The sequence below is a fragment of the Anguilla anguilla genome, chromosome 1 (genome assembly GCF_013347855.1).
Source record: "Anguilla anguilla isolate fAngAng1 chromosome 1, fAngAng1.pri, whole genome shotgun sequence".
Taxonomy (NCBI): Eukaryota; Metazoa; Chordata; class Actinopteri; order Anguilliformes; family Anguillidae; genus Anguilla; species Anguilla anguilla.
Window position 1 is genome coordinate 22,004,430 of NC_049201.1, and position 18,595 is coordinate 22,023,024.

The window sequence follows — 18,595 nt, forward strand, 5'->3', positions numbered from 1 at the left end:
ATCTGGCAGCCGCCTCACGCATCGAGGTGCGTCGGGGTCAGCGGGAAAATTCACCGAAAAAGAAAAGGGGGACGTCGCCCTACAGCTCACCGCGCAGCTTCTGTGACAATGAGAATTGGCCCGGCTCACAAAAAGAACACAGCCCGCCGCCGTCGAGAAGCTGAATCCTCTCGGATAGATTATGCAGCCTGTTCTGTCACCGAATTAAGCCCCATGCCTCCCTTGCTGTCTCCTATTAAGTTGTAGAAACCTTATTAACACAAGTCTGCTCGGAAAGTAAAGTTTCTGGTCCCGGCTGAGCGTGCGGCATTGATTATCAGTTTTGTTGTAGTGGAGACGGGGTGCCTCTGGGCCCGAAACGTCACATGGGAGGCCCGCTCTCCCCGCTACCCTCGATCTGTCTCATGTACTTTAGGAAAGAGCCGCAGACAAATAAATGCAATACAGACCCCTCCAGATAACAGAACAGGTAAAGCGCAGAAACTGTTAAGCTAATTGTGTTAGGGCCTGCACTGCCAGTTTAAACCTTCCAGTGCAATTTATTTGATTTCATTACGGGGCAAATACAGCAGAAGTAGTCCTATTTTCTAAGCCTCGCCATTAGAGCAATTTTATTAGGGATGTTTAAAGAAATATCGCATTTAAAGTCTCAGGTGAAGAGCCGTGCTTCTCTTTATTGGTGTTTAATCATCCTCATTGGGTATTTTCTGAGGGAAAATTTCAGTCCACGTGAAAGAGGAAGTGGATGCCTTAATAATGTGTTTCTTTAATTTCCCTTAGCTGTGCTGTTGATTTGAATCCTGAAAGTTATCCATTCATGAAAAACGAAATTAGCGAGACCATGATCATGCGGAATGCATTATGTCACTATGTGATAGTTATGAACTGAATGAAAGAGTGATTTACAAAATGTTACTTTTTAATACATATGAATGTATACCAGTGGCAGAACACTCTTCCCAACCTAATGATAAATGTGATAATGTTGATATAAAAGTACAGTATATTTTCCATATAGTTTAATACGACTTGGATAGAATACATGAAAAATCTATTCTAGCTCCAGTTTTGTCATACAAAATTGTTACCCATCTTTCACTATTGCAGTTTTATTCATGGTTTAATACTGTAACAATCTAATGTTATACAAGCAGGATGGATACAAATGTATGTAGGCCTACTGTAACAGTACCAGAGCAGTGAAAATAGAAGGAAACAAGCACAAATACCCATATCAACATGTTCTGCTGAATAGACTTCAGCTACCTCTATGCTAAAGTCAACAGTGAAAGTGTGTTTTGCCGCAGTTTCAACAGCTCAGATTTCTCGCATATTCACAGCCACAGTTCTTGGATACTGCTTTCAGAAGTTCAGCGCCCAGTGCATTGCCAGAGCTGGATGAGTAGAACAATGCGTTTATTCATCTCCAGATACCAGAGTCCTGTTCCCTAATGCAAGGAATCAAGAATTTATAGTTGGGCACAACTTCACACACAGCTGTAAGGAGACAGAGTGCCTCATTGAGATTCCGCTTGTACAATGCTGTGGAATTATTAAATTAGAGAAAGGGAACTTATTCATTAAAAGCAAACAGTTTATCTGGGGGAACTCACAGGAAATACTCTTGTTTGAAATGTAGAACAACAAGTTGTGGAGTAACAAAAGAGGCTCTTCATAAATGCTTTAATAAGGGAATCCTGCATATACAATGAGCTCCATAACGGTTGGGTCAAAGACATATTTTTTGCTTGATTTAGCACTGTACTCCATAGTTTTAGACTTGCAAGTAAAAAATTCACATGTGGTTGAAGTGCACATTCTCAGTTTTTGTTTAAGTTGTGTTTTGTTTCTGTTTATTTATACACTTTGGTTTCACCATGTAGCAATTACATCACTTTTTATACATACCCCCATTTCATGGCACCATAACATATTACATGTCACAATAGTGTCTGCTAAAAAAATGCCTGTAGTATTATTATATTATATTATAATATTTGGGACATATTAATGTTATGTAAATGAAAGTCATTATATTTAGTACTTTGTTGTATATCCTTTGCATGCAATGACTGCTTGAAGTCTGCAATCTATAGACATAACCAGGTGCTGAGTATCTTCTCTGGTGATGCTCTGCAACAACAACATCAATGCTCCATATATGTCCAAACCATCAGACCCCCACCACCATGTTTCACAGATGAGGAGGGTGGGGGTTGCTTTGGACCAGGGGCAATTCATTTTGGCCTCCACACTTTGCTCTTGTCATTACTCTGATACAAGGCAATTTTAGTGTCATCTGTCCACAAGACCTTTTCCAGAACTTGGCAGGCTCTTTGAGGTACTGTACTTCTTAGCAAACTATAACCTCACCATCCGGTTTTTGAAGCTAAATAGTGGTTTGTATCGTCTGTAGTTCTGTTAGTGAAGTCTTCGGCAGACGATAGTCACTGGCACATCCACATCTGCCTCCTCATAATGGCTTCCTTGACTTTCATTGGCACTCAACCATGTCTCTCAAGTTGATAAACTACAAAGGCAATCAAAAGCCTAGAATAAAGATTCGATATTGACATCTATCTTATGCCTCCACTAAGGAAGCAATTGAACACACCTGACTAATCAGACACACCTGTGAAGCCATTTGTCCCAAACATTATGGTGCCCTGAAATGGGGGGATTGCGAATAAAAAATGATGCAATTTCTATATGGTGAGATCTAAATGTATAAAAATACACTTTAATAAATTCTGAGAATGTGCACTTTAACCACTTTAACAATTGTTTGATTACAAATCAAGAAAAAATATGTCTTTGTCCCAAACATTATGGAGCTCATTGTATATATTTTTTCTAGTTAGGACCATTTTTCTGGCTTGTTTCAGAAAAATTACGCAAAAATTAGTCGTGGAACTTTGAATTAAAATTCAAGAGCAATTTTCTACACTATTATTTAGTTACATATATTATGTAGTCATTTATCACTGCAGCTCACAAACAAGAGAGGCATCAGTTATAAGTAAAAAATATCCTACACAAAGACCACAAATGCCTCTGACTGGTAAAAGCACCCTTTTGTTATTGTTTAACTATCATACATTGCTTGCATTGACAACTATATTTTAAAATTCATATTCTATTTTATGTACATCTACAGCTATGAAAAGATAGAATACCCTAGTCATATTGTTCAGAATTATTGTTCATGGTTCCAACATATTTACATTCCATGTACTCAGAAGGATCAAATTCCATAATATACCTTATTCTACTTGTCATTTCCAGACATTCTTGTTATTTGACACTACTTATGCAAATTCAAATGAAGAAGAAAGCAGCAATTCCTGAATTTGAATTTCAACGTTGAATGTCAGTATAAATACTTCTAGAAATATTGGTGATCTCTTTTGAAATAAATTTGATAAATGATACATTACATAATATGAGATCTAATTTCATGTGAGTTCCTGTGCTTAATTCACCCTGCAGAGGTCTGCTGCCAGTCTCACAGAGTTGCATTGAACATATCACAAAATATTTAAGAGGCGCTGATGGGAAGTGAAGTTCAGATCTCACAAAGTCTCTTTTCTGCAGATTACATCTTCAATTATCTCATCTGCTGAATGGGCTGTATTAGTCACCTGGGCGAACTTTGCAGACCTGTGATTGGGCAGCTCTTTCCAAGGGCCAGATACACACCTGTGCATCAGTAGCTCATTCCAGCCCACCCATGGTGATGAAAGGTATGACAGGAAGTAAGCATCATTCATTAATACAGGTGTGATTGACAACACTGAACTCCACCTCCCAGCAACCCATTCTGTGACACTCCCCATTACACCAGAACTACTTGTCCATCCATAATCCTGATGCACATAAACCAGTGGACATGTTTTGCATGTGTGTGAGTTCAGTAGGCCACTCCAGAGATTATTACAATTAAAACCCATCATGTGAAACCATGACCCTAGAAAGAGGGATCACAATTTTTCAGCTAATCTCAGCAACAAATTCTGCAGCGTGTCAAATTATATTGATGTGTTACATGTATCCCATTTATATAAGTGCAACTTGATTATCCATTTGTTGCTGATTTGCTTGATGCATCTGACTGAATGGAACTGATCTGTGTCTGTTGGGGATGAGGTGTAAGTGTGTTTGAAAATATTATCCTGTTCATGAAACATGACCTGTTCAGCTTCCCTGGACATTCTGTCAATATTCTTTGCCATCAAGAAATACATATTCAAAAAAAAAAAAAAAAATTACAATACAATTTATCTAGATATAAACAGAACATGTGTTTGTCTTCTCAATTGAACACATGAAAGAATAATGTGGCTACACAGTAAATTTTCTAGTGTTAATTGAACTCTGGGTCTAATTAGGACCGTATGTACTGCGTAGGAGTTGATTTAACAGTGAACATTTTACTGTGTATGGTCTGTGACTTTCTATTACCAGATATCTAAAAAACTCTATATTATTTTTTACCTACAAAATAAAAATCATATGAACCGTTCTTGATACGAAGCAAAGGATTGTGTTACTTTATCTGGTGCCCTTACTGCGCAAGTAGCAGCAAACAAATCCGTTTTTATAAGCGTTATATGCACTAGCTTCGATGGAATCCATTATCCCCAAGATTCTCCCGGGCTTCAAGGGGTTACTGATGCTACAGCTCACGCGCGCTCCTGTCATTCTCTTTGATTGGCTGGGAATGGGCTGCGCGCGCTCCGGGATCACCAGCGCGAGGCAGTTAATCAGCAGCAGCTGCGGCCAAGTTCATCTCCTCACACTCACGAGGAATGGCATTGCTGCACATCACAGCTCGTAACAACACTTTCTCTGGGAGAATTCACACAGCAACAGCCTCTTATTTACAAATGCACCGCTGCACACTTGCACACAGCATCTTTAGAGAAACAATTCTGGAGACTGCACATACAAGCATCACCACACAGAGCAGCCAAGCGGAACCCATGAGCTGGGAATAAGAACATCTAGGAACACCTTAGCTAAAAGACAAAATTAATGCGTCAGCGATATTTTGGACTATTTTCTTGAATGCGCCGTTGCACATTACATCATATGTCGACATCCTTATTAAGACGTACCTGGCGTGGAATTTATTTAATTTTCAGCAGTGATCAAGCTAACTGCAGTGTGAAAGTAGTCTAGGAGTTTGGCGGAAAACTTCGTTTTCAGTTCATTAGTTTAAAAAAACGTTCACTAATTTACAGTAATCGTGATGGATTGAGGATGATATTAAAATGTAACAACTGGGTCTTTAACGACATTTAACCTGCATTATTCCGTATTAAGATCTTAAACAAAACGATGCACTTGGAACTGAGGAGGAAAGTCGGGTGGAGACGATGAGCCTTTAATGCACTTTTGCTCAGTTTTTACAGAGTAAACTTTCTCCGAGACTTTGGAAGACAGTTTATAAGGTAGTTTACATTACACAGTCCTCTAAGTAAATTGATTTGCGATTAGTTGATTTGAACAAACGATGACAATGTGTACATCTAGCTATTTTAAAGCGTAGCTAGACAACTTTCAAAAGTTACCCCAAATTAGCTGTAACAGTTTCGGCTGTCATCCGGTTTCACAGTGCCACTTATGGTGAGCGTGTTTTCGGAAGAGCTGAACATTTAGCAATAACGCTGCCGCACTTTCTCACACTCGTAACATAATTGTATTATTGTTCTACGCATTTGGCTACACGTGTAAAACTTGAAAGTCGTATCTAAGTTAAAATAGTTAAATTAATATTTAAAGCCATCCGTCAGGGTATTTCGTTTTTACATGTTTTTGCTCCAAACGAGGCACCCAGACAGTAACTTTGCACAAACATTTTCGCACTAAGTTTATAGTTCATATTTTACTTGTAGGGGCAAACGAAGAAGAATCTCCCATGCACATAGGTATTTAGAGGACGCAACTCTATTGACTGTATTCATTATTTCAGACACCCGGCGTCAATGTCATTGCCAGCCTCCTTAAAGCTTCAGTAGCCTAGTCCTTTTGCTTATACCGAAATCAAGACGTAGAATGGCTGAAGAGCTGGTAACCATCACTAATGGGATTGTGGTGTGACTTGTTCGGCTGGAGGGAAGGCTGTTATTCTTGTAAATATCCACACAGACTCAGTTCGTGTTCAGTTTCTTTGAGCGGGGATGATCAGGATCTTCCCGGATTTCAGCGTTCAGGTGACGGCTGCCGCAGGTGGAGGAGCCGGGGGAATGCCAGCGGGTCCCGCCGTGGGGAGAGTCCCCGGCACCACAAATGGTAACCCGCAAAACGTCCAGGGGATCACCTCGTATCAACAAAGGTATGTACATTACTGTAAAAACGAGTTTTCTTTTTTGATATCTGCTTATTTTTTGCCAACGTGGCACAGTATACAACAATTACACACATTGTAAATATCTGAAGAGTTAGTCCAGCGATACCTTGTTGTCAGAATAAATCTGATCAGTTTTTGTACTTAATTACCACGGACAAAGACTAACACGCGTAAAATCACTTTTGTAAATTATGGATGAAGCATTGAGTGTTTACCCGAATTTTGATGCACTTGTGCCAGGGAGGCACAGACAACTCATTTCTTAGATGTCAAAAGCAAGCACGTGTTTAGTTTATTGGTCAAATATACATTGTCTACCAGAGGTCCAGAGCATCAGTACTTATCAGAGAAAATAATTAGAGTTGTGGTATTGAAGACAACGATTGATTGGTTAGCAACCTGAAGCTATGAAACATTATGGTTAATCATTTTATAACAAAGTTTCTCAAGATTTAGTCTAAAACGAATTGATAAAATCTACTCTAGTCGCTACATGCCATTTTCCATGATCTGGTATCTAAATGAAATATTCTCAGTTCGGGGTCGTTTATAAATGACCACTGCCAGCATTAATCACTTGTTAAAATATCAAATACCCATATACTGTGTTGACAAATATCAATGCTCATATACTGCGTTGCGTATATGGACTGCAACCAAAATGTGGAATAATCCAGAGACAGAACATTGAAAAATTCTTGTTAATGCAACATGAACAAATATATGTAGCCGAAGGAGCTTTTAAGCCATTGTTCACATGAGACAAAAACACACAAGGTGGATATTTCATCTCAACAGACAAGATGTTTTTTCAGTGTTGTGTTTAAGGCCAGGTCATATTTCACAAACTAGATCGCAACCATACAATATAGCCTACATGCCAGTTACTGCTAGAATATAATTAGCTTACAGAACACTGTTTTACGTGAAACTTATTTTCTCCACTGACCTTATATATTGTTTGTTTTGACCTGTTCATTTCAGCATACCAATACAACAGAAGCCACGCATCTATGGCTTGATAGTTTTTCTAATAAAAACGCATCAGTGCGTTTTAGAAGATACATTTTTATTCAGTTAATGTCCACGTTAAAAGTATGAAATCTCATTGCAAAAGCTTTCACACAAGATATTTGAGAATATTTCTTGATCAGCGCGGTGAGCCTCGCACAACTATTTGCAATTTTAAAAACAAAACATTTCAACACTAATTATTGTATAATGATTTAACTATTATAAATTAATATTTCTAATTGGGCTTTTGCCTTTTTAGTTATACAGTGTATCAACAATATTTATCTGACACTGGCAGTCAACAATATTGTTCAATTTGATTACATGAAAAGAATATATGTTTGAATCAGCACCTAACGGTTTGTGACCTTGACGGGTCATAAACAAAAAGCTTCCCTCGCCTTCCCTTTTCCGGCACACGATTCTTTCAGTGAAATAAATTACATATTAAGTTTGATCAACAGTGCCTTTCTGTTAGACAACGCAGTATAGCTACAGGATACCGGAATGTAACGACAACGCGGTATCGTAAAAATATAGCCTAGGCTACCTATATAGTAAGCAATAATGTGACCAGGTGAAGGGCATTTATGGTTTGGCGTTTTTGTCCTGGAAAATGTACGAGTGAAAAAAGTTTTTTTTTCAAGGACATTGAACTGAAACCCAGTACAAAGCATAGCTCATTGCCATTATGTGTAATTATAATTTTTTGTTATTGCGCATTTACAAATATGAATGATTAACTCTAAACAGTGTAGCTAATGTCGCCACAGATATAATGCTTTGTTACTCGAAATGAGAAAGTCCAATAACTATGAACTCTTCCGAACAAAAACACATATACATCGTGCTTGCTTCTTTTAACAACAGGGTTGTAAATCCACATCTTTGACACCAGTTGGCAAATCTAGCTAGAAAATACAGATATCTGGATGCAGGCATTTATTTCCGATTGCTTCAGGGTGAAGACAATTGCGTTTATAACGGGTAGATTTGCTATCATGGAATTTCTCCAAACCTTATTTTATGGATATTAACTGGTTAAGCCCGTTTTAAAATATGTATTCTAATATTTTTTAAAAACTCTTTTTTTACCAAACAATTAAATATTTGCGCATTGTCGTTTATGATAAAAACGGGGGAACTTTTCTGCCTTGTACCCTGTATACGGAGAAAATAAAAACTGTCTCCAACTACAACTGAGTGGCGTTGTTGCGCCGGTAGGAGAGAAGATGTGTCCTTTTTCACATGCAGCGAGCCAGGAAAAGCCAGAAAATGCACAGAAAAACAGGCACAGAAAAAGGCTTTCCAGAGCAACGGAGACGAAGGGCTCCTGCGGGAAAATGCAATGATATGATGTTCCAGTTTAGATTTTGATTCTTCCACTGTCTCGACCGAAGAACACTGTGTTAAGAGAGCAGCCGGATTTGAGCAGCGTACCCCGGTTTCCTCTCACTTTTCTTGGCATGCCTTTGGAGCCCGGTCTCGGGGTATTTTTCTCCTCTCCTCACGCACATGAACGTCAATGCATGGAGCCAGAGGCAAGACTGGACCACAAAACCGTTATGGCTTTGTTTAAATACTCCTAGTCTGCAGATTGCATCGCTGTCGGTCCGTTCGACTGTATGTCAAAATAAATCTGAAGAAAAAAAGTAAGAAATAAAATAATAGCAGGAAGATGGCGCCCACCAAGCCTAGCATTCAACAAGACCCTTCAAGAAGAGAACGGTAAAGATCGGATTATTCATTTGCTAACAAAACATCGTTGCAGTACGGTAGCGGGTATGCATTTTTTGGGCTAGAGATTGCTACTTTGAGCGTCAGAAGTTTCCGTGTTGCCCTGTCGGTAGGAGTGCGGCTGAGATTTTGGGACCTTAACGCTAGGGTAACAGGTATAGCGTGTGGATACATCCGTATTACGGAATCGAGGGCACACGGGGAGTATTGACTAGCTCAGTTAAACACAGGTGCCCTGTAATATAGTGACTTTCGCATTGTATTTATATGTAATGTGTTAGTGGCTGCTGAAGGCCTGTGATTTCGTACGTATATCGGATAGACATTATTTCTGCGGTACACTTCTGCATAGCTCACAAGTGCAGCTAGGCCATACTAGGTAGTTCTGCGCTTTGCAGCGGGACTTCAGAAGCTTCGGGGGGTGATTAGCATAAAACCTGTAACCAGCTGTTTTGGAACTTTCTATGTAGCGCATGGATCTCTCTGATATCGTTATGGCCGAGAAGCCAAACCTAAGGTAATGTTGTTTTTTTCTCACTAATATTCGTAATCGATTACACTTCCCAGTGTGTGATTATGGGATGTCATCACTGACTATTTTCTTAATTTTACTATTGCAAATACTTGTAATGTTTTTATTTATTTATTTTTATTACATTGAGCTGACAAAAGCATCTTGAAATGTTTGCTTTCCCATTAACATAATTATAGTGTGTTTTGTAATGCTTGTCTTTGTACATAATGTGTTTTTGATGTCTGAAGTAGTGTGAAATGATTCAGAGAAAAATGCCAGTGGCTCTAGTTTGAATGAGTCTTGCGCCTCTCGGTGTGTGTATATGTGGTACAGTAAATATTTGATTAGCATTTTTAAGCTTGTTGCAATTATGACATTATCTGTTGATTTGTCCCATGGTTTCAATCATAGATGCTTTCTCACAATAATGAGATGTTTTGGTACCTGGAGAAAAAAATGATAGCGTTTATATCCTGAGCTGTTTAATGTCTGAGTTTTAATTTCTGTGTGCTACACTTAATTTTAAGGTAGACTTCTCGTACATCTGTGAGATATATAAGAATGTTATAGGATGTGTGGCTGTGGATATTGTTGTTGGAACAAATAGCTGTAATATGCCCTTGAAATAATGAAAAGATAATTGAAAGGCATATGTTGCTAAAATAAACAGGCCTAAGTTTTTTGTGTGTTCATGTTGGTACACTTCGTTTGAAACCAATTTCATTAAAGAAAATTATGTTATATGGAACTGTGGAAATTTGCTCTTATTTTCAAGTTTGTTTTTTCTGATCTTGAGGTGTCTGGAGATTACAACCTCCTCCAGCCACGTTACCTTTTAGCACGGCTGACATTCTGAGAACACCTGCTGTCTGCAGAAGTTTTATTAATGCAGTGTCCTTTTTCTTATTGTCTATGCAATGCAGGCATTGTAAAGGATCATAATTAAACCTGAGAAGGGTCTGTTCTGAATAAAGGACCGCTACTTCAGGTTTTTCTTTTTTCCTTTTTTAAAATTTTTTTTTTTTAACCCAGCACGCTAACCATTGCCGCAGCAGTGAATGTTTATGCTAAGTCAGTCTTCAGTAATCTCTCTGGCAGGAGCATATTTGTGTGCCATTCTGGGTATATCTCAGAGATAGGAATCTTGAAGATGGAATTAATTTCGAGGGGAAACTTCATAGCCTTTGCATGAGTGCTTTCTTTATCACCTGTCTCCTATTGGCATTCGGTGGAGGTAAATCTGACTCTGTGATTTGTTATTCGCCTCCGCTCGAGAGTTGAACTAAATAACACTTGGTCTGAAATTCTGATTGAAGGTGTAGAGGATATATTTAATTTAATGCGCCTTAATAGCATCTCCGCGTTTGCGGGCGCGGCTGCCGCTGTCCTAAAGGTTGTATCTGACTAATGCGGGTCTGCTGGAAAGTAACTTAGCAGGAGGAAGGATGGCAGCGAGGGGAATGAAGCTGGCCCGGGTTCACGCGGCGTACAGTTGCCGCAAAGTTGGCTTTGTGTTTCGGGAACTGTTTTCTCCCCTCAGGGCAAACAAAAGTGCTAAACAGTCCCATTTCCTTCTTTTATTAGTTTGGAGGATTTATAGAACGGCATTAAGAGTGAGCTATACGTTGGACTGCAGGGGTTGCGTGCGTGTCAGTATAAAACATGATTCCGAGTAAGCGTGCTTTTCTTTAAAGCTGCACTTTAACCTTCGGCAGGAGGGGGGGGGGGAGCTGAGGTTGTCAAGTGCTTGTTGCAGCTGCAGCTCAAATTGTATTTTCTGATATTACATCTTTTCCTTGCAGTAATGCAGCTACTGAGCAGTACATAATGTGCATGTTTCACACTTGAGCGTGTGATTTTAATGCTGAAGTGTACAGGCGATGAACATCCCTTTTTCCCCCCTTCCCGTACATTATGGCTGCAGGATACTTAAAACCATGTTTCCCAAAACATCAGTGGGCAGGCTGTAATTTTCCACCATGGTTACAATTGCTTAACGACCCTTGGTGGAAAAATATATATGACTGGATATGTTCTGAGACTTGTTGATAGGAAAGCGATGAATAATTTCAAGGTATTATACCTACGATGCTTGATGCGTGCATAGCCTTGTTTGACCAGATTGCCTCAAACGTTTTGTGTGATTTAGCCGACATCGAAATGCGCCTCGAACGTACGAAACGACGTTCTGTTTTCTGCAGCAAAGCTTCTGTAGTTTTCTGTGTGTATTTTTTTCCCAAAGTGTGAAAGTGCGCGAAGGTTTGGTGAGGACTGCACCCGTGCAGTTTGTGCAGAGCGGATTGTATTGCAGTACAGGGATGAAACAGAAGAGATTAATGGTCCTGTTCATTGTCTAAACCCTCTCCGTTTCTATGAGTATTTCAGAGATGGCTAAAATGGTAATCGAAAAATATGAAACAGAGTGGCCTTCATATCGTGAGGCCAAGGGTCTACGAATGTGGAGGGGGGGGAAAAAAAAAAAAACCAGAAATAATGAAATATTTCCAAGGCAACAGACCGTCAGCAAGAACAGTAATGCGCGGTATCACAGAGCCACGGGAAAGGATATTAGATCTTATAGTTGTATGGCCAACCTTTATAATAGGTCTTATTAAAAAGATATCCCCCCTCCACGGCGCAGCCTTGCTTTGTCATTTCCAGAGTGATGGAACGCCAGATACGCCGTATTATGTTTAAAACGCGATTTAGAGGACGCGCGGCGCTACCTATCAATCGGGGCTTATCGGCTATGAAATAATTCATGTATTTACTCCAATTAGTCGGATTTCTGATGGGATTTTTTTTTTTTTGCGCGCGCGTGTGGTTTTTTTTTTTGTGGGTTTTTTTTTTAAACCCGCGTACGGCAGTGCTGGAATGTAAGTGGTTCGGTGATTACAGCGGCTCTGCCCCCATTCCGCCACTCGGCTGTGTTATTGTGAAGGTCAGCCCGGAGAGCGAGACATAAAGGAGATGCATCCCGCAAAGATAATAGCGCAGCCGTCGGGCGTGCCGCATTAAAGCCCGGCTTATCTCCGGAGATGTTTAAGTTGTTGTGTTTTATTGCAGGCTTCATAATGGCCGCACTACTCCATCAAACAGAGGACCACCCCCCCCCCCCCCCACCCCCCACACACACACACACACACACCCCTCGTCCGTCCGCATGCTCGCGCGCTCGCGTCTGTGTCTTCGGCTTGCACGCGTGTTTTCGGTTCTGACACGCGGCTGCCATTTGTGTCATTCTCTGACGACGACCGGAAGGATGCTCGCGCTGAAGGTACCTGCGCGCGGCGGGGACGCGGTCCCGCGATCTCCTCCGTCTAACCGCAGAATCCCTGCGCGCGACTCGTGAATGAGACCGCCCAATATTTACCAGATGAATACAGGAATATTACATCAGTCACATTAGTGCATTTGTTAGCTGTGCCTTTAGTAACTCCGGCATTAGTCAACGACTGTCTGTTTGCCTCTGGCAACACACCCCGAGAAACATTTACCTGAATCTACAAAATTTGTAAAAATGTATCTGTTTTATTTGTGTGTGTGTGTGTGTGTGTATATATATATATATGTTACACACACGCACGCACACACACACACACAGATACACACACACACACACACACATATATATATATAATGGAGAATGCTTGTGGCCACCCTCATTCTGTACGGTGTGTGCAGTGCCCCTGCTCCCCCCCAGAAAAGCAGGAAATGGCCGTAGCCCTGCTGACCGCGCAGCTTTCCAGAAGTCCGTCCTTGAGCCCCTTTAGGGTCTGAGCTTTAGCGTTTGTTTGCTCAGATGCTCATCCACTAGCGCGGTCATCCCTGCTCTGTGGAGTCTCTGCGTGGATTGTTTTCCTACAAGCGGTTCTTGATGGATCTGACCGGGCATCCACGGTTCGGCTTTTGGTTTGTCGCACGGTTTGCTGTTTACGTCGCCATGAAAAGCACAAGGGGTGGGGTGGGGTGGGTGGGGGGGGGGGGGGGGGGGGGGTGTCCGAACGCTTCTTTTTACTCTCCAGAAGACTGCATAAGATCTTTTAATGTCCACGGAGGAAACAAAACCTTCGTTTAATGTCTCGTACAAAAGACAGATGTTCTTCCCGCTGATTCCCATCTGCTGCTTTGGTTAGGTGCATCGTTCTCTTTTCCTTCTCCCGGCGAAAGGTATGCCCTCCACCCCCCCTTGATCTACCGTAGTGTGCCTACTCCATTTTCCCTGCCTCCAGCTTCTGCTGCTCCTTACCTTAACCATCCATTATCACCCCCTCCTCCCCTCCTCCGTGGCTCTCTGTCCCTCTGTACCCCGTCTCCCCTCGCCTCCCCGATCTCCTCCTCCTCCTCCTCCTCCTCCTCCAGTGTTCCTTCACCCCGTTCACCCTCCGCCTCTCCTCCCCGGCCCGGATCTGCAGCTGTCCGTCAGCGTTTGGGTCTCCGGCAGGAGAGCTCGTTCCCGTCGCCGTGGCGTTTGGACGTCGGCTGGTTTCGGTTGGCAGCGAGTCACAGCCGTCTCCCGCCACCCCGCTCAGGACTACAAACGGCGACAACGAGCCTAGCGGCCCCGGTGAATGACACGGGGTGGGGGGGGGGGAGGTGGGAGGTGGGGGGTGGGGGGGTTGTCCCTCGAGCTGACATTTAGTCGGTACGGGACGGTAAAAATGAAACCGGATCGACGGTGGCCCCCGTGGGCCACCTCCGGGTGACTCATGTGTACGGACCGCCAAATTAAAGGATTTGCGGGGTCAATATGCGAGCGTACCCCGCCTGTCAGTCCCTTAAGGGAATGTCATGTGACGCGGGAAATGGCGAAAACCCCCAAACCCCCCCAAACACCCCCCCCCAACCCGAAGCACTCTTAGCTCTCTAATTATTTATTATAAAGCATTCTCTGGGCATGATGTCATCTAAAGAAGCCCCCTGTTCGGGGCTTTATCTGGGGGTATTGTGCTGTGCGTTTCCCATGCCGTCGGGAATGCGGGCCGGTTTTAAAGGGGGTACTGTAGGAGCCGGCGCTCCGGCCAGCAAGCTGCAGCCATATATTCCGCGGGCTCCTTTCTTCTCCGTGTGAAGACGGAACTACTTATTAACGAATCGGACTTTTCTCTCACAGGACTTTTCCCTCTTTCCCTTCCAAGCCCAGTCCAAAATTTGAAGTCGGGCCAATTCGTGTCAAATTAAGGAGAAAAGGAAAGGCTGGCGGACTTTTATGAGGCCTGTTCTGTCGCAGTATGTAGGATGAGTTTTCTTCCCATTTGTATATACCTGTAGAGTACCTGAAGTACTTAATGCTAAATTGTTTGTGTAGGTTGTACTGACATGAATTCCCCTTTTTGTTCTCGATTTAATATGTGCTCATTTCTGATAGTGTCATTTTAGACGGTCAAAAACGATTCAGAATGATCAAAAATGTATTCAGCACAGTTGTTTAATGAAGGGATTGTTTGAGGCTCAATTTCTTTAGGAGTCGTTACAGAAATTGATTCCAGTTTCTGTCGATTCTGTCGATTTATCTCTTAACTATACATTGAGAAAATGAACACGTTATCATTAATGCATTCAGAAATGTAAACACAACGCTCATGATATTCAAATGCGTGCGCAGAAATAAGCTGCTCATGCTGAAATGATTTTTGAGCTCTGTCGCCTCAGCTGGCCTCCATATGTGAATGTCAGCTTTTTAATGTAACCTTTAAAAACTATGAAATGCATCCAGTCAAATCGGTTATATTGTATCCTCTCAGAATTGACAGAACTAAGATTTTTGCAGAAAATAAATAGTGTTCCTCTCCTTTGCGCAAATAATTTCGATACATACTGTGTATTAGAACTTGTCAAGAGCGTGGTATCCCTTTGGTTTAATGAGGGGGAAAAAAATCTCGATGTTACTGTAAAAAATATATACAGTAGTTACAAAGAGTGTGGACTTTGTTTTTCTAGAGCAGTTCCAGTCTGCCATGTGCAAAGTGGGAAATGCCAGAATTCATTCAGAACACTTTTTTTCAGTGATTATAATCACAACCTTCACCCCCCTCCCCCCCTCCCCCTCCACCCCGCACATTTCTGTTGCTCTTCGTAAATGTAATTTGTTAATCCAACCAAATTTGTCATAGATAAATTTGCATGGATTATCTTGTCAGCGCTGCATCTGCACGCGTTTGCTCCTCGCTTATTCATACCGTACGCCTGGCCACCAGCCCCTTATTTCTGGGTGGGGGGAGTGATGTTTGTTTCAGTGTGTGTGTGTGTGTGTGTGTGGAGGGGGTGGAGGGGGGGTGCTGGGGAGAGTGTGGGGGTGCACCGCTGACAAAGGGAAAGAGTGACCTTTACCAGATGTCTCTACCGAACGCGGCCGACGGAGTCGACAGACAGCGGCAAGCAGAGCGTTCCTACGGAGCGCTGATTGACTTCCCCTCCGGTCTGGAGGAGCGGCGTCCGCGTCGGGCCGGCGGCCGCGGCGGCGGCCCCGCGGTCAAGCGCGCGGCCCGAGGAAGAGCCGGGGATATGCAGCGCCACGTTTCAGGGGGATTATTATACGAAAAAAATGAACCGAGGAAAGAAAAAGCTCACGGGTGTTTAGTTTTACCGCCGCGAGTCTCCCGCGCAGGCCGAGGGTTGAGTCACCAAATCTGAGTCGTGCCCAGTGTCTGCTCGGGCCTCAGGAAGGGTTCAGGAAGTCCAAAAATTAAGGCCAACAATTACGCTCTCCCCAAAAACGTTTCATGGCAAAATGTGTGTGTGTTTCCAGGAACGTGAAATGGCTTCATTCTATTTCATTCATTTACTGTTATTAAACATTTTCGCGTTTTCCACATTATTAATCTTTTTCCCGTGATAATTCAACACTTATTTTGTATGACTACCAACTTTAATTAACTCCATAGATATCCAATTGTCATCTAGGCCTGTCTTTCAACTTTGAAGGTAAAGTGAATGCATTAGCTCTTCCATCCATTGTACCTAGGTTGCACGTAGCGACTACTGCTTTGTGGTGGACATCCCCTCTACTGATTCATGCTGATTTCTTATTTTTAATGCATTATGGCGCTTGATTTAGTTTTAATGAATTTAAATTCTTAATTAGGTTAAATTTATTACACAAAACTGCTGATTTAGTTTGAAGTACTACATTTTGGCACAAAGTGTGGTGGTCCCTTTTAACTTAATGTAGAATCTGAATTTTAAATACATTTATATACATCATTTGGCAGTTTTAATAAAACTTCATTGTGTTCACGAGACAGCAGTTAGATGCTGGGCTATAAAATATATTGCTGTAGTTATGGCTGTGTGGAGCAGCATTTGTGGAGCAATGGGGGTTAGTTAGCAGTCATGTGCTGTATTTCATATTCAATTGACTTGAATTATTCATTTCATTTATAATTTAAATGGCTCAGTTATCGAAAAATTTAATAGTTAAATCATCGCTAGTTTTTCGCTATAGTCATTTTTCTTGCACTGTGACTTGGTTCAAATGAACTCACACGTTTCTGCAGCTGCAAACTGAGATGGCTGAGCTTAATTTTTAGCCACTTTCCGCACTATCTGTGTCTGAGTCAGGCGGAACTAGAACCACCGGCCATGTACCAGACAGTTGACAGGCTTCTTGTTTGTTTCCATTTTGCATTTCCTTTTGCTGAACAACTTTCGACCACTCAACCATCTTCCGGGCCTAACCTGTCAAGGAAAACTGAGGGATCAAATTTCTTTAACAAAGTAGCAGACAGTTAAAGGGTACAGAAAAAAGAGGAGTTGATTTTTGTAGAGATGTCTGCTCTCGTAATGCCGACTGTGTGAGATGTTATGTTTGCGTACTTAGTATCAGATAAAACATATGCTCTACTTAGCTTACTCAAGTCGTTCAATGTTTTTTCCAGTAGAAAGCTATTGCCCTTACTAAAGACTTCCCTCGGTCTAGCTCCCACTGTGGATATTTAAAAGCTGCATGTGCCAAAAGGTAAGATGAGTAATTTGCCTTTCTGGTAAAACCGAAAGCGAAAATGTCTTTCTTTTTGCTCGTCCTATTCCATACAGTTTGAACAGGCTGTTGTGAACATGCTGGCATTTGTCACAAGAAATGAGCTTTTAGCTGCTTTAAGGCTTATGCCAGCTATGCGCTCATATTTGAGCTCTCTGACCACATGGTTAATCAGAGACGTAACTGATGCTCAGAATGTCAGCCTTAAGAGCGGGCTATCTTATTGACCTTCTAACGGTGGAGTGCTGAAACTGCAGGAGTCGTTCAATGTTGGTCAGCGACTATGGAATGCTACCATCTCAAGGGCTCCCCCTCTTCAGCCACAGCTGAATCCAGAATGCTAAAACGCTTATGCAGGTGTCTCTTCTCTGAGCTATAGGCTAGGGTAGTAGCGGACTGTAGCGGTGGGTGATGGGCTTCATAGATCACACGGTGGGGGCGATAGCCATTCTGCGCTAACCCGAAGGCCGGTATTGTGAGGAGGATCGTATCTCCACACTGAGGTGAGCGTGGGCGGAGGGAAGATCCTGTTTGGCCGTTTAACAGCGTCGCGTTTCGTCACGAGCCGGGCTCGCGCCCAAAAGCCCACGCGTTTGACTGGCTGGCGTGGCGTCGCCGTCGCTCGCTTATCCGGTGCGTTTAGCTCGCGTGAGAATGCAAAAAATGTAAACTGTGATCTGTTCAAATTACTGTACGTAAGGACATCTGTCGGTGAAATAGGCAAATGGCCGCCTCCACTAATTAGGTGTCGGCGCCCTGCGCTCCTGGAACACTTTCAAAGGCATCCGGACTAATGCATAATAATTCCAACTTTGAATTTTAGTCAGTCACATCTGCTCTGCAGAGGTAGGACTGAAGGACATGCTTGTTGTGCCGAAATGATTGAGAGCATTTGCCAGCCACTCAGGAGCCGTTTTCCGCAATCCCGGGATGCGCTAGGTTAGGTTTTACTTTGGCATGAAAGGTTGCGGGGATTCTGGGTATTAAAAAAAAAAAAGTG

At 42.2% G+C, this 18,595-nt stretch overlaps 1 protein-coding gene across 6 annotated transcripts in view; it reads left to right on the plus strand.

The window, feature by feature from the left end:
* Nucleotides 1-4,784: 4,784 nt before the first annotated feature.
* Nucleotides 4,785-18,595, plus strand: part of LOC118212746 (neuronal PAS domain-containing protein 3) — a 303,159-nt gene continuing 289,348 nt past the window's right edge. For 2 of the 6 annotated variants that reach the window (XM_035390971.1, XM_035390991.1), the window contains exon 1: nt 4,785-6,337. In XM_035390971.1, the coding sequence (XP_035246862.1) occupies nt 6,183-6,337 (155 nt within the window). In that variant the 5' untranslated portion in view covers nt 4,785-6,182. The other 4 variants (XM_035390981.1, XM_035390999.1, XM_035391009.1 and 1 more) reach the window with 4 other exon arrangements.